This window comes from Pipistrellus hanaki (genome assembly GCF_964339955.1).
Source record: "Pipistrellus hanaki genome assembly, chromosome: X".
In the NCBI taxonomy this organism is placed as follows: Eukaryota; Metazoa; Chordata; class Mammalia; order Chiroptera; family Vespertilionidae; genus Pipistrellus; species Pipistrellus hanaki.
Genome location: NC_140524.1, coordinates 53,925,538 through 53,952,148, shown reverse-complemented (window position 1 = coordinate 53,952,148; position 26,611 = coordinate 53,925,538). Strand labels below are relative to the sequence as shown.

General features: G+C 36.7%; 1 protein-coding gene and 1 long non-coding RNA gene across 3 annotated transcripts in view; both read right to left on the bottom strand.

Moving 5' to 3' along the window:
- LOC311615173 (protocadherin-11 X-linked-like) overlaps positions 1-1,269 on the bottom strand; it is a 68,776-nt gene extending 67,507 nt beyond the window's left edge. Inside the window, 1 exon segment of the mRNA XM_084870442.1 lies at positions 687-1,269. Within this exon segment, the coding sequence (XP_084726568.1) occupies positions 687-1,226 (540 nt within the window). The 5' untranslated portion in view covers positions 1,227-1,269.
- Positions 1-26,611, bottom strand: part of LOC311615238 — a 1,780,830-nt gene that overhangs the window by 1,423,986 nt on the left and 330,233 nt on the right. The gene's annotated exons all lie outside the window — the stretch shown is intronic.

The window sequence follows — 26,611 nt, the reverse complement described above, 5'->3', positions numbered from 1 at the left end:
GGCATGGGACCCATGGTAGGGAAGGCTGGGGGAAGGTCAATGGGGAAAAATGAGATATATGTATTACTGTTTGTAATGCTTTAAACAATAGAATAAAATTATAAAAAAGCACATTTAAGCCACAAAAAAAAAATATCACACAATAGAAAGACAGAGAGATGTATGTGTTGACTTAGAAACAGCTCCATGATGTTTTGTTATATGAAAAATGCAAGGGGCAATACAATGGGCATAATTCTGTAAAAATAAACAAACCTGCTTGTATAAATAAAAAATAATAATAATAATCACTGAGAAAAAAATAATAGGTTTGTAGATTCATTCTTAACTTTTAGATTTATGTATTTAGATTTATGTTTGTGGCAGTAATAATCAGATAGATCAAAAGTAAGTTATAGGGTTGGTTATGGATTTGTAAATAGTATGGTTGAGTCCCTTGTCTTATCACCATAGTGGATTAAGGGAAAAACTCACAATTGGTGAAAATTAAAATACATAAAATGAAGATTCAGATTCATAAACCCTATGCAATTTCAAAAATTGCATTGATGAATTTTCTCCACAATAGTTTGCTTAAACTTTGAAAAATTAATTTGATGACTTACTCAAAATTTGAAGTACACCAAGACCATTCTTTTTGTCTTTAAAAAATGAATTATCTCTAGGAAAATGTTTTTAAAACGCACCTTAATGAGTTGGTAATTTTGAACTCCATTTATTCCTATGTCAGGATCAATGGCCGCTGGGAGAGCAAATCGAGAGTTTATAGCTGAGTTCTCTGGAATTGATATGTTGATAACAGTTGCTGGGAATAATGGTGCATTATCATTTATATCTTCTATCAGAAAACGTATTTTAACCAGTCTAAATATTTCATCTGGCAAAACGGCAACTTCCACTTCATAAAAGCAACGGCCATCCAGCAAGATACCAGTACATAATTTCTCACGATCAACGTGGGCTCCAGTAGTGAATATCTCACCAGTTCCTTCTTCAATTCGGATCAATGGCACTTCCCCAGTCTTGTACACTAGCTTGAACTTCATGGGAATTTTTAAGGACTTGTGTCCAATTAGGGACAAGTTGAGGTCTTTCAATAAGTCGCCTATCAGGACATTCTCTGGCATTTCTTCTCGAATGGAATAATTTTTCTCCTGGGCGCCAGACTGAAACACGACGCATGCTAACAGGACCCCAAATATATATGTCCCGGACAACAAGTCCATAACAGGTACAAGGCTCAAAGTTCGTTGTACCCCTCGCCCTGCAGAGTACTGTCAAAAAGAAAAGAGAAAGAGAGAAAGAGAAGAGATAGAGAAAGAAGAGGAAGAAGAAATTAGTAAAGCTGACAATTAAATGTATGTTAAATAATTATCAGTTTTAAATTAAAATCATTAAACAAAATCCAATCAAAACTTGTAAAGAAACTTAGATTTTTTAAAGTAAAATATTATAAATTTTTACATTAAAATGTACAATGAAACAAGATATCTACAGTTATCTACAGTAATTAAAAAGTCTGAGAAGTTATATGTGTCCACCATTGATAAAATATGTAAAACATAATATTATAATATACCAAGCTAGTTAAAGTTAATAAAATAATTAAAATATTTAATTAGTTAAGGAAAAGTAAAGGAATATTTTACCAATCAGAAAAACATAATCATTATTCTTTGTTACAATATAGATTTCAAATGCAATTCTTCTATAGGTAATGAAGGTATTATACAATATTTTGAGTATTTTGTTCTAGGCATCAAAATGTAAAATCTATCTAAATAACAGGAAAAAAAATCATGATATATGAGTGACTTGGGAAGTTTTGATTTTAAAAAAGTCCTTTCAGAGGAGAGTAGTTTATATGACAAATACCTAAACATGGGAAGAAATATGCATAAAGCATATTAAGATTTCTCTCTTTGAATAAGAAGAATAAGGATAAATTATAGGGAGGAAACTAAAATTTTGTTAGTTCAACACAAACGGCTGCCTATGAATACATTTTGTAAAAAATAGTTTTCAGGAGAGAATTAACTCAATGTCTTTGGAGGTAGTGACAGAGAAAATGCATCACCAGGTTAGCTCTATATAATTATGATTTGGCAGACAATATCCAGACATTCAGTGGTAGAACTGGAGTAGAAGACATCTGAACTCTGAGAATTTGTGTTTATACATGATTGATAATAGTCCATATGAAATGGGTTTTCACATCTACACACTGAAATAAAAATTACCCAACAACAAGGAACAACTTGACTAGGGTTTAAAAATTAAAAAAAAGTCATTTGAAATCACTTTGCTGAGTTAAACCACTAAAATCTGCCAAATTATTTCATTTCTCTGGTTCTTCTGATAAATTCAATAAGGGATTTTTATTATTTAAAATTTGCAACTTTATACATTTTCCTTTATTAATTCTCAATTTTTATTCTCAACTAGATTAGTTTAATATAGCATTAATATTGGTATATTCAATACACTTTAACATATAGTATCATGAAACATTTCATATGCTTCTAATATATGTTATTTGTAGTTAATATACAAACACAACAAAATGTGTATCATACTGCACTAAACCTTATCAGATGTTATATTTTTATAATTAAAGAGTATTAATGCAGTTATCAAAGTTTTAAAAGATTAGCTGACAAATAGTGATTTAAAAATTCTTTAAGGAAAACTATTAATGCAGATAGGTATATGTAATTAAGGAAGTTTTCAATATTTATTGGTAATCAATAACTCATAAAAATTTTAGTAAAAACGGAAGGACTCATGAAATGATACATCTTGTTATAAGCATAATGGTTTGATTATGCCAGATAATGTATTATGTTAAATAATTTACCCACTGTATATCTGGGCATCTGCATTAAAAAAAAATATTCACATGAACAGATCAGAAAACACAAAAGTGAAAAAAAGGACAATTTCCTATTTGCAATCAGTAATAAAATAAATCCATTTGTTAGAACAATTGAGATGGTTTAGGTCATGAGGAAAACAAAAAAATAAATTAGATAAACTTGAAACATATCATTTTATATTTCTTTTCACTGAATTTTAAAAGTATATATTTTGAGCTCAACCACTTTCCTATGTTGAGGTGCCATTTAACAAAACATTTTAAGTATAATATTAAGCAACGCTAACGCTAAAGAAATTATCTATCTCAGTAAAGAGCACAAAATAGGAAATGTGGGGGCTGAGAATGAAGATGGCGACCAAACAGATGGACTTGTTCTGACCCCGGTCCCAACACAGATAGAAGCAACATCTGAGTCCCTCAGGGAATGTTGATTAGCAGCTAAGGGGCAGCGGATCACTCTAGGAAGGTAAGGAAGTGTCCGCTGGACAGGTTTTCCTGACCAAGCAGCCAGCACTCCTGACTTCTCCTGGAGCTCCGGGCTCAGCGCAAAGGCGGCGCCACCCTACCAGGAAGGGAGCAGCTTCTCTGAGGCCTGGAAAACCCACAGCCAAGGAGTCCATCGAGCACCTGTGGCGCCCCGATCGGAGCAAGCGCGTGGATTCAAGGAAGCTCTTCAACCACCCATGGAAAGGTCAGAGTTTGCATGGCTAGCTGGAGAGTTCAGGCTGCGATTGCCCCATTGCTCCCGCGAGGCCACGCCCCCAGTGCGGCCCAGAGCGCCATGGCCCCACCTATTGATATATTGTAGCACCAGAGCGCCGCGAGGCCCCGCCCCCAGTGCGGCCCTGGGCGCTGTGGCACCAGAGCACCATGAGGCCCTGCCCCCAGTGCGGCCCTGAGCGCAGCGGCCCCAGAGCGCCCCGAGGCCCTGCCCCCAGTGTGGCCCTGAGCACTGCACCCCAGAGCACCGCGAGGCCTCGCCCCCAGTGCTGCCTGGAACGCCGCGGCCCCGCCTATATTGTAGCCCAGGAGAGCTGCGAGGGCCCGCCCCCAGAGAGAAAGAAGGCCAGAGCAACCAAAGTCTGGGAGGTCAAACTGGTAACACTGACACCTAAGGGCTGAACTACAAACTGCCTTTTTTTTTTTTTCTTTTTTTCTTTTTTCTTTTTCTTTTTCTTTTAATTAATCAAAAATAAATGGACACAAATAACTAAGATATAGCCTACCTAAAATTAAGGACTACCTTACAAAACTGAGGTGCAGTGGAATGCTGGGAACTGCAAGACTCTCTGATCCAAGAACCAGGCATACCAAATACAATAACAGAGGAAGTGATTGAACACTACTGGACAATTTTATGCTAATTATACTATTCTTTATTTTATTTTCATTTTTTACATTTTTTATTTAATTTTCATTTTTTACATCTTTTACTTCAGAAACGATTTTTTTTCTTTTTTCCTTACTTGATTTTACATTTTCAATTATTACATTTATCAATCTCTATCATCACTATTACTACTGCTATTTTGCAATTTTTTTTTTCTTTTCCTCTCCAGTACCATTTTACTTCGTCTTTATTTTACATTGGGAGTAACCTTCATTCTATTTTAATCTCTACTATAGCATCATTCAACCCTATCTCAATTTGACCTTTACCCCATCACTCTCTTACTAAACTTTAACCTTTTAGTCTCCAGTTTATCCTATCCCTTTCCGGCTTTAGTTTTTCCTCTATTCTTTCTGTATACCCCCTGCTAAAGCTCTCACTATACTCATAGACCTAAGTTCCAACCCCTGATACAAGTGTATAAATACCACTCTCTGCACTATATTAACTAGTTAAAAAAAAAACAAAAAACACACACACACAAAAAACGGTTCTACTTTCTATCCTTTTCTCATTGTTTGAGTGAAGGTTGATTATTGTGAATATTTGTGCTTTTCAGTGAAATTGTTATGCTTATTCCTGTGTTGTTATTGTTGCTCTGTATTTTTTTTTAAATCCTCTGTTTTTGTTTGTTTCTTTGACTTCAGTATATCATAACCTTACTTAAAATAGTGGATATTGTATTGTAGTTTGTATGAATCTCCAAGTATTGTTACCGGCATTGGCTGGGCCCAGTGGTTGATCTATGGCAATTTTCTCCACATATATATAGTTTGTTTCCCATTTTTTTTAGTTTGCTTCTTTTCTCTCTCTCTCTCTCTCTCTCTCTCTCTCTCTCTCTCTCTCTCTCTCTCTCTCTCTCTCTCTCTCTCTCTCTCTCTCCCTCTCTCTTCTTTTTCTCCCTGTTTTCTAACTTCATTTTGTCATTACTTTATTTCTTCTTTGACTTTTTTTTTTTAATTTTTCTTTATTTTATTTTTACCTTCCTTCCTTCCTTCTCTCCTATACCCTAATTTGCCTATCGCTAGGTGTTACCTTTATTAGAGGTTATTAATATTGTAATACATTCCTGTTAAGTGCCTCTCGTGTTGTACCTGGTAGTGTTGTATTTTGCACCTATAAATTAACGCAAGAGAAAGAACACCACATAACCAGACATCCTGAAAAGAGATACCATGGGAAGACAAAGAAACACCCCACAAATGAAAGAAAAGCAGGCATCACCAGAAAAAGAAGTAAACGAGCCAGAGGCAAGCAGCCTACCAGAGCAAGAGTTCAGAATAATGATTATAGGTTGGCTAAAAAGAATGGAAGAGAAATTTGACAATAACCAAGAAGAAATGAGGAAGAACCATCAGGAATTGAGGAAGAACCAAGAAGAAATGAAAAATGACATCGCTACCATGAAGAACTCAATAGAAAGCATCAAGAGTAGACTAGATGAAGCGGAGGACCGCATCAGTGAGCTAGAAGACAAGATGGAAAAAAATACCCAATTAGAGCAGCTTCTAGAAAAAAAGATTAAAAAGCAGGAGGAGAGCCTACGGGAGCTTTGGGACATTACAAAACAAAATAATATTCGAATAATAGGGGTTCCAGAAGGAAAGGAAACTGAGGTAGACGTGGAAAAAGTATTTCAAGAAATAATGACAGAAAACTTTCCTGAGATAGAGAAGAAAAAACCCACACAAATCCAAGATGCTCGCAGAGTCCCAAGCAAAATGAATCCCAGAAGACAGACGCCAAGGCACATTATAATTAAAGTGGCAAACAACAACGACAAAGTAAGAATCTTAAAAGCAGCCAGAGAGAGACAGAAAGTTACTTACAAAGGAACCCCCATTAGACTAGCAACTGATTTCTCAACAGAAACATATCAGGCCAGAAGAGAATGGGATGAAATATACAAAGTCATGCAAAGGAAGGGTTTGAATCCAAGAATACTGTACCCAGCAAGACTATCAATCAAAATTGAAGGGGAAATCAGGAGCTTCACAGACAAAAAAAGACTGAAGGAATTTATCTCCACCAAACCAGCAATGCAAGAAATGCTAAAGGGTCTACTGTAAAAATAAAGAAATAGGAATTGAAGAAGGAACATGGGTATAGAATAAAAATGCCATCAAATGAGTACCTATCAATAATAACCTTAAATGTAAATGGATTAAATGCTCCAATCAAAAGACATAGGGTGTCAGATTGGATAAGAAAACAAGACCCTTACATCTGTTGCCTACAAGAAACCCACCTCAGAAAAAAAGATGCACACAGACTGAGGGTGAAGGGATGGAAAAAAGTTTTCCAGGCAAATGGAAAGGAAAGAAAAGCTGGGGTAGCAATACTTATATCTGACAAATTAGATCTCAGAGTGAAGGACATAACAAGAGATAATGAAGGCCACTTCATAATACTAAAGGGTACAATCCAACAAGAAGAAATAACCCTGGTAAATATATATGCACCCAATACAGGAGCACCCAAATACATAAAAAAACTGCTGGAGGACATTAAGGGAGAGATTAATAGCAATACAATCATAGTAGGAGATTTTAATACCCCACTGTCACCCTTCGACAAATCATCTAAACAAAAAATCAGCAAAGAAATATCAATCCTAAACGACTCACTAGACCAGATGGAATTAATTGACATCTTTAGAACATTCCACCCCAAAGCCACAGAATATACATTCTTCTCAAGTGCACATGGGACATTCTCAAAGATAGACCACATTTTGGGACATAGGCAAAGTCTCTTCAAATTCAAGAAGATAGAAATCATATCTAGCATCTTCTCAGATCATAGTGGCATAAAACTGGAAATTAATTACAATAAAAATAATCCAAAGAAATCAAACACATGGAGACTAAACAACATGCTATTAAACAAGGACTGGGTTACCAGAGAAATCAAGGAAGAAATTAAAAACATCCTGGCAACAAATGACAATGAAAACACAACTATCCAAAATCTATGGGACACAGCAAAAGCAGTTTTGAGAGGGAAGTTCATATCCTTACAAGCCTATTGCAAAAAACTAGAAAAAATGGTAACAGATGAACTAACTCTACAACTCAAAGAGTTAGAAAAAGAGCAACAAGAAAAGCCCAGTGTAAGCAGAAGGAAGGAAATAACAAAAATCAGAGCACAGATAAATGACATAGAGACCAAAGAAACAATACATAAGATCAACAAAACCAAGAGCTGGTTCTTCGAAAGGATAAACAAGATTGATGGACCTCTAGCCAGGCTAACCAAGAAACAAAGAGAGAGGACCCAAATAAACAAAATCAGAAATGAAAGAGGTGAAATAACAACAGACCCCACCGAAATACAACAGATTATTACAAAATACTACGAACAACTCTATTCCAACAAACTGAACAACCTGGAGGAAATGGACATATTCCTAGAAAAATACAAACTGCCAAAACTCAATCAGGAAGAATCTAAAAATCTCAATAGACCAGTGACGTGGGAAGAAATTGAAACCGTCATCAAAAAGCTTCCAGCAAACAAAAGCCCAGGGCCAGATGACTTCACAGGAGAGTTTTACCAAACATTCAAGGAAGAACTAAAACCTATCCTCCTCAGACTATTCCAAAAAATCCAAGAGGAAGGAACACTTCCGAACTCCTTCTATGAAGCCAGCATCACCCTAATACCAAAACCAGATAAAGACAACTCAATGAAAGAGAATTACAGGCCAATATCCCTCATGAACATAGATGCCAAAATCCTCAACAAAATTCTAGCAAATCGACTCCAGAAGAACATCACGAAGATCATACACCATGACCAAGTAGGATTTATTCCAGGAATGCAAGGATGGTACAATATCCGCAAATCAATAAACGTGATACATCACATAAACAAATTGAAAGATAAAAATCATATAGTCATATCAATTGACGCAGAAAAAGCATTTGACAAAATCCAACACCCTTTCCTGTTAAAAACTCTTAAAAAGGTGGGAGTACAAGGATCATACCTCAACATAATAAAAGCTATATATGATAAACCCACAGCCAACATTATACTCAATGGGCAAAAACTAAAACCATTCCCTCTAAGAACAAGAACAAGACAGGGATGCCCACTCTCGCCACTCCTGTTTGACATAGTTCTGGAAGTACTAGCCATTGCAATTAGACAAGAGGAGGAAATAAAAGGCATCCAAATTGGAAAAGAAGAAGTAAAGTTATCCTTATTTGCAGATGACATGATATTGTACATAAAAAACCCAAAAGACTCCATTAAAAAACTAATTGACTTAATAAATGAATTTGGCAACGTAGCAGGATATAAAATTAATGCCAAGAAATCCATGGCATTTCTATACACCAACAGTGAAACTACAGAAACAGAGGCTAAAAAAGCCATTCCATTCACCATCGCACCAAAAAAATTAAGATACTTAGGAATAAATTTAACTAAAGAAATAAAGGACCTATTTGAGGAAAACTACACCACACTGAAAAAAGAGATAGAGGAAGATGTAAGGAGATGGAAGAACATACCATGTTCATGGATTGGTAGAATCAACATCATCAAAATGTCCATACTTCCTAAAGCAATCTATAGGTTCAATGCACTCCCCATTAAAATACCAACGACATATTTCACTGACCTAGAAAGAACTCTCCAAAAGTTCATTTGGAACAATAAAAGACCCCGAATAGCCACAGCAATCCTGAGAAAGAAGAGTAAAGTAGGAGGGATCTCAATACCAGACTTCAAACTATATTACAAAGCCACTGTTCTCAAAACAGCCTGGTACTGGCACAAGAACAGACAAATAGATCAATGGAATAGAATTGAGAACCCAGATATCAACCCAAATCACTATGCTCAATTAATATTTGACAAAGGAGGCACGAATATACAATGGAGTCAAGACAGTCTCTTCAATAAATGGTGCTGGGAAAATTGGACAGACACATGCAAAAGAATGAAACTAGATCACCAACTTACACCATTCACAAGGATAAACTCAAAATGGATACAGGACTTAAACATCAGATGGGAAATCATAAAAATACTAGAAGCATCCACAGGTAGCAAAATCTCAGACGTATGCCAAAATAACTTCTTCACTGATACTGCCCCTAGGGCAATGGAAGCTAAAGAGAAAATAAACAAATGGGACTACTTCAAAATAAAAAGCTTTTTTACAGCAAAAGAAACGATCAATAAAACAACAAGAAAGCCCACGGTGTGGGAGATCATATTTGCAAATATTACCACTGATAAAGGTTTAATCTCCAACATTTACAGACAGCTTATACAACTAAATAAAAGGAAGATGAATGATCCAATTAAAAAATGGGCAATGGACCTAAACAGAATATTTTCAAAAGAAGACAGAAGGAAGGCCAAAAGGCACATGAAAACATGCTCAAAGTCACTAATTATCCGAGAGGTGCAAATCAAAACAACAATGCGGTACCATCTCACACCTGTCAGAATGGCCAACATCAACAAATCAACAAACGACAAGTGTTGGCGAGGTTGCGGAGAAAAAGGAACCCTCGTGCACTGCTGGTGGGAATGCAGACTGGTGCAACCACTGTGGAGAACAGTGTGGAGTTTCCTCAAAAAACTGAAAATGGAACTCCCATTTGACCCAGTAATCCCACTTCTAGGAATATATCCCAAGAAACTAGAAACACCAATCAGAAAGGATATATGCACCCCTATGTTCATAGCAGCACAATCTACAATAGCCAGAATTTGGAAACAGCCTAGGTGCCCGTCAGCAGATGATTGGATCCAAAAACTATGGTACATCTACACAATGGAATACGATGCTGCCATAAAGAAGAAGGAATTCTCATCATTTGCAGCAACCTGGATGGAATTGGAGAGCATCATGCTGAGTGAAATAAGCCAATCAACGAAAGAGAAACACCACATGACCTCACACATCGGTGGATGATAAAGATCTTTATAAACTGATGAACCAAGAGACAGATAGAGAGAAAGTAAAGCAACAGGCAGACTGTCAAATTACAGTGGGGAGGGTAGGGATATCAGGGGGAGATAATAGATCAACCGAAGGACTTGTATAAATGCATATAAGTACAACCAATGGACATAAAACTATGGGGAGGGAGGGGATGTGTGGGAGGGAGGGAGGGGGGCAATAAAAAAAAATCAAGAAAATATGTAATAAATAAATAAATAAATAAATAAATAAATAAATAAAAGAATACAAACAGTGTTTCATGTGATCTTAACTCGAATTAAGGATTTCCCGGATCTCAGCTACCTTTAATTCACTAAGAACTGACTCGGAGAATCTCTTTCAGCTGTTCTAAACGAGTTTTCAATTGTTTACAGTCATTTTCTCTGAATTATCCATATTTTCATGTAGTTTCCTATATTCTGCTTTCTGGTACAAGTATAAGCTTTTCCCACTTTATGAAACAACTTCCTACACACTGTTATGAACTGAGGCAGCACGGGAACATTGTCTCTCAACTGTGTTATAGAGTGTAGTACTACATGTCAGTGAAGTGTAAGCCTTTCCAAAGGTGCCGAACGTGTTTCTTGCTCTATTTCAATGGTATTCTGCCCTGTATAACACACATTTACCACTCTAGTCTCCTTTAAGTAAAGAATATAGGATTCATACAGTGTTTCATGTGATCTTAACTCGAATTAAGGATTTCCCAGATCTTGGCTACTTTTTCTACACTAAGAACTGACTTGGAGAATCTCTTTCAGCTGTTCTAAAGAAGTTCTCATCTGTTTACAGTCATTTTCTCTGAATTATCCATGTTTTCATGTAGTTTCCTATATTCTGCTTTCTGGTACAAGTATAAGATTTGCCCACTTTATCAAACAACTTCCTACACACTGTTATGAACTGAGGCAGTTCGGGAACATTGTCTCTCAACTGTGTTATAGAGTGTAGTACTACATGTCAGTGAAGTGTAAGGCTTTCCAAAGCTGCCGAACGTGTTTCTTTCTCTATTTCAATAGCATTCTGCCTTGTATAACACACATTTACCACTCTAGTCTCCTTTAAGTAAAGAACATAGGATTAATACAGTGTTTCATGTGATCTTAACTCGAATGAAGGATTTCCTGGATCTTAGCTACCTTTTCTACACTAAGAACTGACTTGGAGAATCTCTTTCAGCTGTTCTAAACAAGTTCTCATCTGTTTTCAGTCATTTTCACTGAATTATTCATGTTTACATGTAGTTTACTACAATATATTCTGCCTTCTGGTCCAAGTATAACCTTTGCCCACTTTATCAAACAACTTCCTACACACTGTTATGAAATGAGGCAGCTCGGGAACATTGTCTCTCAACTGTGTTATAGAGTGTAGTACTACATGTCAGTGAAGTGTAGGGCTTTCCAAAGCTGCCGAACATATTTCTTTCTCTATTTCAATGGTATTCTCCCTTGTATAACACACATTTACCACTCTAGTATCCTTTACGTAAAGAATATAGGATTCATAAAGTGTTTCATGTGATCTTAACTCGAATTAAGGATTTCCCGGATCTTAGCTACCTTTTCTACACTAAGAACTGACTTGGAGAATCTCTTTAAGCTGTTCTAAACGAGTTCTCATCTGTTTACAGTCATTTTCACTGATTTATTCATGTTTTCATGTAGTTTCCTATATTCTGCCTTCTGGTCCTAGTATAAGCTTTTCCCACATTATCAAACAACTTCCTACACACTGTTATGAACTGAGGCAGCTCGGGAACATTGTCTCTCAATTGTGTTATAGAGTGTAGTACTACATTTCAGTGAAGTGAAGGGCTTTCCAAAGCTGCCGAACATCTTTCTTTCTCTATTTCAATGGTATTCTCCCTTGGATAACACACATTTACCACTCTAGTCTCCTTTAGGTAAAGAATATAGGGTTAATACAGTGTTTCATGTGATCTTCACTCGCATTAAGGATTTCCCGGATATTCGCTACATTTTCTACACTAAGAACTGACTTGGAGAATCTCTTTCAGATGTTCTAAACGAGTTCTCATCTGTTTACTGTCATTTTCACTGAATTATTCATGTTTTCATGTAGTTTCCTATATTCTGCCTTCTGGTCAAAGTTTAAGCTTTGCCCACTTTATCAAACAACTTCCTACACACTGTTATGAACTGAGGCAGCTCGGGAACATTGTCTCTCAACTGTGTTATAGAGTGTAGTACTACATGTCAGTGAAGTGTAGGGCTTTCCAAAGCTGCCGAACGTGTTTCTATTTCTATTTCAATGGTATTCTGCCTTGTATAACACACATTTATCATTCTAGTCTCCTTTAAGTAAAGAATATAGGATTCATACAGTGTTTCATTGGATCTTAACTCGAATTAAGGATTTCCCGGATCTTGGCTACCTTTTCTACACTAAGAACTGAGTTAGAGAATCTCTTTCAGCTGTTCTAAACAAGTTCTCTTCTGTTTACAGTCATTTTCACTGAATTATTCATGTTTTCATGTAGTTTCCTATATTCTGCCTTCTGGTCCAAGTTTAAGCTTTGCCCACTTTATCAAACAACTTCCTACACACTTTTATGAACTGAGGCAGCTTGGGAACATTGTCTCTCAACTGTGTTATAGAGTGTAGTACTACATTTCATTGAAGGGTAACGCTTTCCAAAGCTACCGAATGTGTTTCTTTCTCTATTTCAATGGTATTCTGCCTTGTATAACACACATTTACCACTCCAGTCTCCTTTAAGAAAAGAACATAGAATACATACAGTGTTTCATGTGATCTTAACTCGAATTAAGGATTTCCCAGATCTCAGCTACCTTTAATACACTAAGAACTGACTAGGAGAATCTCTTTCAGCTGTTCTAAACGAGTTTTCATCTGTTTACAGTCATTTTCACTGAATTATTCATGGTTTCCTATAGTTTCCTGTATTCTGCCTTCTGGTCCATGTATAAGCTTTGGCCACTTTATCAAACAACTTCCTAAACACTGTTATGAACTGAGGCAGCTCGGGAACATTGTCTCTCAACTGTGTTATAGAGTGTAGTACTACATTTCATTGAAGGGTAACCCTTTCCAAAGCTACCGAACGTGTTTCTTTCTCTATTTCAATGGTATTCTGCCTTGTATAACACACATTTACCACTCCAGTCTCCTTTAAGAAAAGAACATAGAATACATACAGTGTTTCATGTGATCTTAACTCGAATTAAGGATTTCCTGGATCTTAGCTACCTTTTCTACACTAAGAACTGACTTGGAGAATCTCTTTCAGCTGTTCTAAACAAGTTCCATCTGTTTTCAGTCATTTTCACTGAATTATTCATGTTTACATGTAGTTTACTACAATATATTCTGCCTTCTGGTCCAAGTATAAACTTTGCCCACTTTATCAAACAACTTCCTACACACTGTTATGAAATGAGGCAGCTCGGGAACATTGTCTCTCAACTGTGTTATAGAGTGTAGTACTACATGTCAGTGAAGTGTAGGGCTTTCCAAAGCTGCCGAACATATTTCTTTCTCTATTTCAATGGTATTCTCCCTTGTATAACACACATTTACCACTCTAGTATCCTTTACGTAAAGAATATAGGATTCATAAAGTGTTTCATGTGATCTTAACTCGAATTAAGGATTTCCCGGATATTCGCTACCTTTTCTACACTAAGAACTGACTTGGAGAATCTCTTTCAGCTGTTCTAAACAAGTTCTTTTCTGTTTACAGTCATTTTCACTGAATTATTCATGTTTTCATGTAGTTTCCTATATTCTGCCTTCTGGTCCAAGTTTAAGCTTTGCCCACTTTATCAAACAACTTCCTACACACTTTTATGAACTGAGGCAGCTTGGGAACATTGTCTCTCAACTGTGTTATAGAGTGTAGTACTACATTTCATTGAAGGGTAACGCTTTCCAAAGCTACCGAACGTGTTTCTTTCTCTATTTCAATGGTATTCTGCCTTAGATAACACACATTTACCACTCCAGTCTCCTTTAAGAAAAGAACATAGAATACATACAGTGTTTCATGTGATCTTAACACGAATTAAGGATTTCCCAGATCTCAGCTACCTTTAATACACTAAGAACTGACTCGGAGAATCTCTTTCAGCTGTTCTAAACGAGTTTTCATCTGTTTACAGTCATTTTCTCTGAATTATCCATGTTTTCATGTAGTTTCCTATATTCTGCTTTCTGGTACAAGTATAAGATTTGCCCACTTTATCAAACAACTTCCTACACACTGTTATGAACTGAGGCAGTTCGGGAACATTGTCTCTCAACTGTGTTATAGAGTGTAGTACTACATGTCAGTGAAGTGTAAGGCTTTCCAAAGCTGCCGAACGTGTTTCTTTCTCTATTTCAATGGTATTCTGCCTTGTATAAAACACATTTACCACTCTAGTCTCCTTTAAGTACAGAATATAGGATTCATACAGTGTTTCATGTGATCTTAACTCGAATTAAGGATTTCCCGGATCTTGGCTACCATTTCTACACTAAGAACTGACTTGGAGAATCTCTTTCAGCTGTTCTAAACAAGTTCTCTTCTGTTTACAGTCATTTTCACTGAATTATTCATGGTTTCCTGTAGTTTCCTGTATTCTGCCTTCTGGTCCATGTATAAGCTTTGGCCACTTTATCAAACAACTTCCTAAACACTGTTATGAACTGAGGCAGCTCGGGAACATTGTCTCTCAACTGTGTTATAGAGTGTAGTACTACATTTCATTGAAGGGTAACCCTTTCCAAAGCTACCGAACGTGTTTCTTTCTCTATTTCAATGGTATTCTGCCTTGTATAACACACATTTACCACTCCAGTCTCCTTTAAGAAAAGAACATAGAATACATACAGTGTTTCATGTGATCTTAACTCGAATTAAGGACTTCCCAGATCTCAGCTACTTTTAATACACTAAGAACTGACTTGGAGAATCTCTTTCAGCTGTTCTAAACAAGTTCTCATCTGTTTTCAGTCATTTTCACTGAATTATTCATGTTTACATGTAGTTTACTACAATATATTCTGCCTTCTGGTCCAAGTATAACCCTTGCCCACTTTATCAAACAACTTCCTACACACTGTTATGAAATGAGGCAGCTCGGGAACATTGTCTCTCAACTGTGTTATAGAGTGTAGTACTACATGTCAGTGAAGTGTAGGGCTTTCCAAAGCTGCCGAACATATTTCTTTCTCTATTTCAATGGTATTCTCCCTTGTATAACACACATTTACCACTCTAGTATCCTTTACGTAAAGAATATAGGATTCATAAAGTGTTTCATGTGATCTTAACTCGAATTAAGGATTTCCCGGATCTTAGCTACCTTTTCTACACTAAGAACTGACTTGGAGAATCTCTTTAAGCTGTTCTAAACGAGTTCTCATCTGTTTACAGTCATTTTCACTGATTTATTCATGTTTTCATGTAGTTTCCTATATTCTGCCTTCTGGTCCTAGTATAAGCTTTTCCCACATTATCAAACAACTTCCTACACACTGTTATGAACTGAGGCAGCTCGGGAACATTGTCTCTCAATTGTGTTATAGAGTGTAGTACTACATTTCAGTGAAGTGAAGGGCTTTCCAAAGCTGCCGAACATCTTTCTTTCTCTATTTCAATGGTATTCTCCCTTGGATAACACACATTTACCACTCTAGTCTCCTTTAGGTAAAGAATATAGGGTTAATACAGTGTTTCATGTGATCTTCACTCGCATTAAGGATTTCCCGGATATTCGCTACATTTTCTACACTAAGAACTGACTTGGAGAATCTCTTTCAGATGTTCTAAACGAGTTCTCATCTGTTTACTGTCATTTTCACTGAATTATTCATGTTTTCATGTAGTTTCCTATATTCTGCCTTCTGGTCAAAGTTTAAGCTTTGCCCACTTTATCAAACAACTTCCTACACACTGTTATGAACTGAGGCAGCTCGGGAACATTGTCTCTCAACTGTGTTATAGAGTGTAGTACTACATGTCAGTGAAGTGTAGGGCTTTCCAAAGCTGCCGAACGTGTTTCTATTTCTATTTCAATGGTATTCTGCCTTGTATAACACACATTTATCATTCTAGTCTCCTTTAAGTAAAGAATATAGGATTCATACAGTGTTTCATTGGATCTTAACTCGAATTAAGGATTTCCCGGATCTTGGCTACCTTTTCTACACTAAGAACTGAGTTAGAGAATCTCTTTCAGCTGTTCTAAACAAGTTCTCTTCTGTTTACAGTCATTTTCACTGAATTATTCATGTTTTCATGTAGTTTCCTATATTCTGCCTTCTGGTCCAAGTTTAAGCTTTGCCCACTTTATCAAACAACTTCCTACACACTTTTATGAACTGAGGCAGCTTGGGAACATTGTCTCTCAACTGTGTTATAGAGTGTAGTACTACATTTCATTGAAGGGTAACGCTTTCCAAAGCTACCGAATGTGTTTCTTTCTCTATTTCAATGGTATTCTGCCTTGTATAACACACATTTACCACTCCAGTCTCCTTTAAGAAAAGAACATAGAATACATACAGTGTTTCATGTGATCTTAACTCGAATTAAGGATTTCCCAGATCTCAGCTACCTTTAATACACTAAGAACTGACTAGGAGAATCTCTTTCAGCTGTTCTAAACGAGTTTTCATCTGTTTACAGTCATTTTCACTGAATTATTCATGGTTTCCTATAGTTTCCTGTATTCTGCCTTCTGGTCCATGTATAAGCTTTGGCCACTTTATCAAACAACTTCCTAAACACTGTTATGAACTGAGGCAGCTCGGGAACATTGTCTCTCAACTGTGTTATAGAGTGTAGTACTACATTTCATTGAAGGGTAACCCTTTCCAAAGCTACCGAACGTGTTTCTTTCTCTATTTCAATGGTATTCTGCCTTGTATAACACACATTTACCACTCCAGTCTCCTTTAAGAAAAGAACATAGAATACATACAGTGTTTCATGTGATCTTAACTCGAATTAAGGATTTCCTGGATCTTAGCTACCTTTTCTACACTAAGAACTGACTTGGAGAATCTCTTTCAGCTGTTCTAAACAAGTTCCATCTGTTTTCAGTCATTTTCACTGAATTATTCATGTTTACATGTAGTTTACTACAATATATTCTGCCTTCTGGTCCAAGTATAAACTTTGCCCACTTTATCAAACAACTTCCTACACACTGTTATGAAATGAGGCAGCTCGGGAACATTGTCTCTCAACTGTGTTATAGAGTGTAGTACTACATGTCAGTGAAGTGTAGGGCTTTCCAAAGCTGCCGAACATATTTCTTTCTCTATTTCAATGGTATTCTCCCTTGTATAACACACATTTACCACTCTAGTATCCTTTACGTAAAGAATATAGGATTCATAAAGTGTTTCATGTGATCTTAACTCGAATTAAGGATTTCCCGGATATTCGCTACCTTTTCTACACTAAGAACTGACTTGGAGAATCTCTTTCAGCTGTTCTAAACAAGTTCTTTTCTGTTTACAGTCATTTTCACTGAATTATTCATGTTTTCATGTAGTTTCCTATATTCTGCCTTCTGGTCCAAGTTTAAGCTTTGCCCACTTTATCAAACAACTTCCTACACACTTTTATGAACTGAGGCAGCTTGGGAACATTGTCTCTCAACTGTGTTATAGAGTGTAGTACTACATTTCATTGAAGGGTAACGCTTTCCAAAGCTACCGAACGTGTTTCTTTCTCTATTTCAATGGTATTCTGCCTTGGATAACACACATTTACCACTCCAGTCTCCTTTAAGAAAAGAACATAGAATACATACAGTGTTTCATGTGATCTTAACACGAATTAAGGATTTCCCAGATCTCAGCTACCTTTAATACACTAAGAACTGACTCGGAGAATCTCTTTCAGCTGTTCTAAACGAGTTTTCATCTGTTTACAGTCATTTTCTCTGAATTATCCATGTTTTCATGTAGTTTCCTATATTCTGCTTTCTGGTACAAGTATAAGATTTGCCCACTTTATCAAACAACTTCCTACACACTGTTATGAACTGAGGCAGTTCGGGAACATTGTCTCTCAACTGTGTTATAGAGTGTAGTACTACATGTCAGTGAAGTGTAAGGCTTTCCAAAGCTGCCGAACGTGTTTCTTTCTCTATTTCAATGGTATTCTGCCTTGTATAAAACACATTTACCACTCTAGTCTCCTTTAAGTACAGAATATAGGATTCATACAGTGTTTCATGTGATCTTAACTCGAATTAAGGATTTCCCGGATCTTGGCTACCATTTCTACACTAAGAACTGACTTGGAGAATCTCTTTCAGCTGTTCTAAACAAGTTCTCTTCTGTTTACAGTCATTTTCACTGAATTATTCATGGTTTCCTGTAGTTTCCTGTATTCTGCCTTCTGGTCCATGTATAAGCTTTGGCCACTTTATCAAACAACTTCCTAAACACTGTTATGAACTGAGGCAGCTCGGGAACATTGTCTCTCAACTGTGTTATAGAGTGTAGTACTACATTTCATTGAAGGGTAACCCTTTCCAAAGCTACCGAACGTGTTTCTTTCTCTATTTCAATGGTATTCTGCCTTGTATAACACACATTTACCACTCCAGTCTCCTTTAAGAAAAGAACATAGAATACATACAGTGTTTCATGTGATCTTAACTCGAATTAAGGACTTCCCAGATCTCAGCTACTTTTAATACACTAAGAACTGACTTGGAGAATCTCTTTCAGCTGTTCTAAACAAGTTCTCATCTGTTTTCAGTCATTTTCACTGAATTATTCATGTTTACATGTAGTTTACTACAATATATTCTGCCTTCTGGTCCAAGTATAACCCTTGCCCACTTTATCAAACAACTTCCTACACACTGTTATGAAATGAGGCAGCTCGGGAACATTGTCTCTCAACTGTGTTATAGAGTGTAGTACTACATGTCAGTGAAGTGTAGGGCTTTCCAAAGCTGCCGAACATATTTCTTTCTCTATTTCAATGGTATTCTCCCTTGTATAACACACATTTACCACTCTAATATCCTTTACGTAAAGAATATAGGATTCATAAAGTGTTTCATGTGATCTTAACTCGAATTAAGGATTTCCCGGATCTTAGCTACCTTTTCTACACTAGGAACTGACTCGGAGAATCTCTTTCAGCTGTTCTAAACGAGTTTTCATCTGTTTACAGTCATTTTCTCTGAATTATCCATGTTTTCAGGTAGTTTCCTATATTCTGCTTTCTGGTACAAGTATAAGATTTGCTCACTTTATCAAACAACTTCCTACACACTGTTATGAACTGAGGCAGCTCGGGAACATTGTCTCTCAACTGTGTTATAGAGTGTAGTACTACATTTCAGTGAAGTGAAGGGCTTTCCAAAGCTGCCGAACATCTTTCTTTCTCTATTTCAATGGTATTCTCCCTTGGATAACACACATTTACCACTCTAGTCTCCTTTAGGTAAAGAATATAGGGTTAATACAGTGTTTCATGTGATCTTCACTCGCATTAAGGATTTCCCGGATATTCGCTACTTTTTCTACACTAAGAACTGACTTGGAGAATCTCTTTCAGCTGTTCTAAACGAGTTCTCATCTGTTTACTGTCATTTTCACTGAATTTTTCATGTTTTCATGTAGTTTCCTATATTCTGCCTTCTGGTCAAAGTTTAAGCTTTGCCCACTTTATCAAACAACTTCCTACACACTGTTATGAACTGAGGCAGCTCGGGAACATTGTCTCTCAACTGTGTTATAGAGTGTACTACTACATGTCAGTGAAGTGTAGGGCTTTCCAAAGCTGCCGAATGTGTTTCTTTTTCTATTTCAATGGTATTCTGCCTTGTATAACACACATTTATCACTCTAGTCTCCTTTAAGTAAAGAATATAGGATTCATACAGTGTTTCATTGGATCTTAACTCGAATTAAGGATTTCCCGGATCTTGGCTACCTTTTCTACACTAAGAACTGAGTTAGAGAATCTCTTTCAGCTGTTCTAAAGAAGTTCTCATCTGTTTACAGTCATTTTCACTGAATTATTCATGGTTTCCTGTAGTTTCCTGTATTCTGCCTTCTGGTCCATGTATAAGCTTTGGCCACTTTATCAAACAACTTCCTAAACACTGTTATGAACTGAGGCAGCTCGGAAACATTGTCTCTCAACTGTGTTATAGAGTGTAGTACTACATTTCATTGAAGGGTAACCCTTTCCAAAGCTACCGAACGTGTTTCTTTCTCTATTTCAATGGTATTCTGCCTTGTATAACACACATTTACCACTCCAGTCTCCTTTAAGAAAAGAACATAGAATACATACAGTGTTTCATGTGATCTTAACTCGAATTAAGGACTTCCCAGATCTCAGCTACTTTTAATACACTAAGAACTGATTCGGAGAATCTCTTTCAGCTGTTCTAAACGAGTTTTCATCTGTTTACAGTCGTTTTCTCTGAATTATCCATTTTTTCATGTAGTTTCCTATATTCTGCTTTCTGGTAGAAGTATAAGATTTGCCCACTTTATCAAACAACTTCCTACACACTGTTATGAACTGAGGCAGCTCGGGAACATTGTCTCTCAACTATGTTATAGAGTGTAGTACTACATGTCAGTGAAGTGTAAGGCTTTCCAAAGCTGCCGAACGTGTTTCTTTCTCTATTTCAATAGCATTCTGCCTTGTAGAAACACACATTTACCACTCTAGTCTCCTTTAAGTAAAGAACATAGAATACATACAGTGTTTCATGTGATCTTAACTCGAATGAAGGATTTCCTGGATCTTAGCTACCTTTTCTACACTAAGAACTGACTTGGAGAATCTCTTTCAGCTGTTCTAAACAAGTTCTCATCTGTTTTCAGTCATTTTCACTGAATTATTCATGTTTACATGTAGTTTACTACAATATATTCTGCCTTCTGGTCCAAGTATAACCTTTGCCCACTTTATCAAACAACTTCCTACACACTGTTATGAAATGAGGCAGCTCGGGAACATTGTCTCTCAACTGTGTTATAGAGTGTAGTACTACATGTCAGTGAAGTGTAGGGCTTTCCAAAGCTGCCGAACATATTTCTTTCTCTATTTCAATGGTATTCTCCCTTGTATAACACACATTTACCACTCTAGTATCCTTTACGTAAAGAATATAGGATTCATAAAGTGTTTCATGTGATCTTAACTCAAATTAAGGATTTCCCGGATCTTAGCTACCTTTTCTACACTAGGAACTGACTCGGAGAATCTCTTTCAGCTGTTCTAAACGAGTTTTCATCTGTTTACAGTCATTTTCTCTGAATTATCCATGTTTTCATGTAGTTTCTTATATTCTGCTTTCTGGTACAAGTATAAGATTTGCCCACTTTATCAAACAACTTCCTACACACTGTTATGAACTGAGGCAGCTCGGGAACATTGTCTCTCAACTGTGTTATAGAGTGTAGTAATACATTTCAGTGAAGTGAAGGGCTTTCCAAAGCTGCCGAACATCTTTCTTTCTCTATTTCAATGGTATTCTCCCTTGGATAACACACATTTACCACTCTAGTCTCCTTTAGGTAAAGAATATAGGGTTAATACAGTGTTTCATGTGATCTTCACTCGCATTAAGGATTTCCCGGATATTCGCTACCTTTTCTACACTAAGAACTGACTTGGAGAATCTCTTTCAGCTGTTCTAAACGAGTTCTCATCTGTTTACTGTCATTTTCACTGAATTATTCATGTTTTCATGTAGTTTCCTATATTCTGCCTTCTGGTCAAAGTTTAAGCTTTGCCCACTTTATCAAACAACTTCCTACACACTGTTATGAACTGAGGCAGCTCGGGAACATTGTCTCTCAACTGTGTTATAGAGTGTAGTACTACATGTCAGTGAAGTGTAGGGCTTTCCAAAGCTGCCGAACGTGTTTCTTTTTCTATTTCAATGGTATTCTGCCTTGTATAACACACATTTATCACTCTAGTCTCCTTTAAGTAAAGAATATAGGATTCATACAGTGTTTCATGTGATCTTAACTCGAATTAAGGATTTCCCGGATCTTAGCTACCTTTTCTACACTAGGAACTGACTCGGAGAATCTCTTTCAGCTGTTCTAAACGAGTTTTCATCTGTTTACAGTCATTTTCTCTGAATTATCCATGTTTTCATGTAGTTTCTTATATTCTGCTTTCTGGTACAAGTATAAGATTTGCCCACTTTATCAAACAACTTCCTACACACTGTTATGAACTGAGGCAGCTCGGGAACATTGTCTCTCAACTGTGTTATAGAGTGTAGTACTACATTTCATTGAAAGGTAACGCTTTCCAAAGCTACCGAACGTGTTTCTTTCTCTATTTCAATGGTATTCTGCCTTGTATAACACACATTTACCACTCCAGTCTCCTTTAAGAAAAGAACATAGAATACATACAGTGTTTCATGTGATCTTAACTCGAATTAAGGATTTCCCAGATCTCAGCTACCTTTAATACACTAAGAACTGACTCGGAGAATCTCTTTCAGCTGTTCTAAACGAGTTTTCATCTGTTTACAGTCATTTTCTCTGAATTATCCATGTTTTCATGTAGTTTCCTATATTCTGCTTTCTGGTACAAGTATAAGATTTTCCCACTTTATCAAACAACTTCCTACACACTGTTATGAACTGAGGCAGCTCAGGAACATTGTCTCTCAACTGTGTTATAGAGTGTAGTACTACATGTCAGTGAAGTGTAAGGCTTTCCAAAGCTGCCGAACGTGTTTCTTTCTCTATTTCAATGGTATTCTGCCTTGTATAACACACATTTACCACTCTAGTCTCCTTTAAGTACAGAATATAGGATTCATACAGTGTTTCATGTGATCTTAACTCGAATTAAGGATTTCCCGGATCTTGGCTACCTTTTCTACACTAAGAACTGACTTGGAGAATCTCTTTCAGCTGTTCTAAAGAAGTTCTCATCTGTTTACAGTCATTTTCACTGAATTATTCATGGTTTCCTGTAGTTTCCTGTATTCTGCCTTCTGGTCCATGTATAAGCTTTGGCAACTTTATCAAACAACTTCCTAAACACTGTTATGAACTGAGGCAGCTCGGGAACATTGTCTCTCAACTGTGTTATAGAGTGTAGTACTACATTTCAGTGAAGTGTAAGGCTTTCCAAAGCTGCCGAACGTGTTTCTTTCTCTATTTCAATGGTATTCTGCCTTGTATAACACACATTTACCACTCTGGACTCCTTTAAGTAAAGAATATAGGATTCATACAGTGTTTCATTGGATCTTACATCGAATTAAGGATTTCCCGGATCTTGGCGACCTTTTCTACACTAACAACTGAATTGGAGAATCTGTTTCAGCTGTTCTAAACAAGTTCTCATCTGTTTACAGTCATTTTCACTGAATTATTTATGTTTTCATGTAGTTTCCTATATTCTGCCTTCTGGTTCAAGTATAAGCTTTGCCCAATTTATCAAACAACTTCCTACACACTGTTATGAACTGAGGCAGCTCGGGAACATTGTCTCTCAACTGTGTTATAGAGTGTAGTACTACATTTCAGTGAAGTGTAAGGCTTTCCAAAGATGCCGAACGTGTTTCTTTCTCTATTTCAATGGTATTCTGCCTTGTATAACACACATTTACCACTGTAGTCTCCTTTAAGTAAAGAATATAGGATTCATACAGTGTTTCATTGGATCTTAACTCGAATTAAGGATTTCCTGGATCTTAGCTACCTTTTCTACACTAAGAACTGACTTGGAGAATCTCGTTCAGCAGTTCTAAACGAGTTCTCATCCGTTTTCAGTCATTTTCACTGAATTATTCATGTTTTTACGTAGTATCCTATATTCGGCCTTCTGGTCCAAGTTGAAGCTTTGCCCACTTTGTCAATCAACTTTCTACACACTGCTATGAACTGAGGCAGCTCGGGAACATTGTCTCTCAACTGTGTTATAGAGTGTAGTACTACATTTCAGTGAAGTGTAAGGCTTTACAAAGCTGCCGAACGTGTTTCTTTCTCTATTTCAATGGCATTCTGCCTTGTATAACACACATTTACCACTCTAGTCTCCTTTAAGTAAAGAATATAGGATTCATACAGTGTTTCATGTTATCTTAACTAGAATTAAGGATTTCCCAGATCTTGGCTACTTTTTCTACACTAAGAACTGACTTGTAGAATCTCTTTCACCTGTTCTAAACAAGTTCTCATCTGTTTACAGTCATTTTCACTGAATTATTCATGGTTTCATGTAGTTTCCTGTATTCTGCCTTCTGGTCCAAGTATAAGCTTTGCCCACTTTATCAAACAACTTCCTACACACTGTTATGAACTGAGGCAGCTCGGGAACATTGTCTCTCAACTGTGTTATAGAGTGTAGTACTACATTTCAGTGAAGTGTAAGGCTTTCCAAAGCTGCCGAATGTGTTTCTTTCTCTATTTCCATGGTATTCTGCCTTGTATAACACATATTTACCACTCTAGTCTCTTTTAAGTAAAGACTATAGGATTCATACAGTGTTTCATTGGATCTTAACTCAAATTAAGGATTTCCCGGATCTTGGCTACCTTTTCTACACTAGGAACTCACTTGGAGAATCTATTTCAGCTGTTCTAAACAAGTTCTCATCTGTTTACAGTCATTTTCACTGAATTATTCATGTTTTCATGTAGTTTCCTATATTCTGCCTTCTGGTCCAAGTTTAAGCTTTGCCCACTTTATCAAACAACTTCCTACACACTGTTATGAACTGAGGCACCTCGGGAACATTGTCTCTCAACTGTATTATAGAGTGTAGTACTACATTTCAGTGAAGTGTAAGGCTTTCCAAAGCTGCCAAATGTGTTTCTTTCTCTATTTCAATGGTATTCTGCCTTGTATAACACACATTTACCACTCTAGTCTCCTTTAAGTAAAGAACAAAGAATTCATACAGTGTTTCCTGTGATCTTAACTAGAATGAAGGATTTCACGGATCTTGGCTACCTTTTCTACACTAAGAACTCACTTGGAGAATCTCTTTCAGCTGTTCTAAACAAGTTCTCATCTGTTTACAGTCATTTTCACTGAATTATTCATGTTTTCATGTAGTTTCCTATATTCTGCCTTCTGGTCCAAGTTTAAGTTTTGCCCACTTTATCAAAAAACTTCCTACACACTGTTATGAACTGAGGCACCTCGGGAACATTGTCTCTCAACTGTAGTATAGAGTGTAGTACTACATTTCAGTGAAGTATAAGGCTTTCCAAAGCTGCCAAATGTGTTTCTTTCTCTGTTTCAATGGTATTCTGCCTTGTATAACACACATTTACCACTCTAGTCTCCTTTAAGTAAAGAACATAGAATTCATACAGTGTTTCATGTGATCTTAACTAGAATGAAGGATTTCCCAGATCTTGGCTACCTTTTCTACACTAAGAACTGACTTGGAGAATCTCTTTCAGCTTTTCTAAACGAGTTCTCTTCTGTTTACAGACATTTTCTCTGAATTATTCATGTTTTCATGTAGTTTCCTATATTCTGCCTTCTGGTCCAAGTATAAGGTTTGTCCACTTTATCAAACAACTTCCTACACACTGTTTTGAACTGAGGCAGCTCGGGAACATTGTCTCTCAACTGTGTTATAGAGTGTAGTACTACATTTCAGTGAAGTGTAAGGCTTTCCAAAGCTGCCTAACGTGTTTCTTTCTCTATTACAATGGTATTCTGCCTTGTATAACACATATTTTCCACTCTAGTCTCTTTTAAGTAAAGAATATAGGATTCATACAGTGTTTCATTGGATCTTAACTCGAATTAAGGATTTCCCGGATCTTGGCGACCTTTTCTACACTAAGAACTGAATTGGAGAATCTGTTTCAGCTGTTCTAAACAAGTTCTCATCAGTTTACAGTCATTTTCACTGAATTATTCATGTTTTTACGTAGTATCCTATATTCGGCCTTCTGGTCCAAGTTGAAGCTTTGCCCACTTTGTCAATCAACTTTCTACACACTGCTATGAACTGAGGCAGCTCGGGAACATTGTCTCTCAACTGTGTTATAGAGTGTAGTACTACATTTCAGTGAAGTGTAAGGCTTTACAAAGCTGCCGAACGTGTTTCTTTCTCGATTTCAATGGCATTCTGCCTTGTATAACACACATTTACCACTCTAGTCTCCTTTAAGTAAAGAATATAGGATTCATACAGTGTTTCATGTGATCTTAACTAGAATTAAGGATTTCCCGAATCTTGGCTACCTTTTCTACACTAAGAACTGACTTGGAGAATCTCTTTCAGCTTTTCTAAACGAGTTCTCTTCTGTTTACAGACATTTTCTCTGAATTATTCATGTTTTCATGTAGTTTCCTATATTCTGCCTTCTGGTCCAAGTATAAGGTTTGTCCACTTTATCAAAC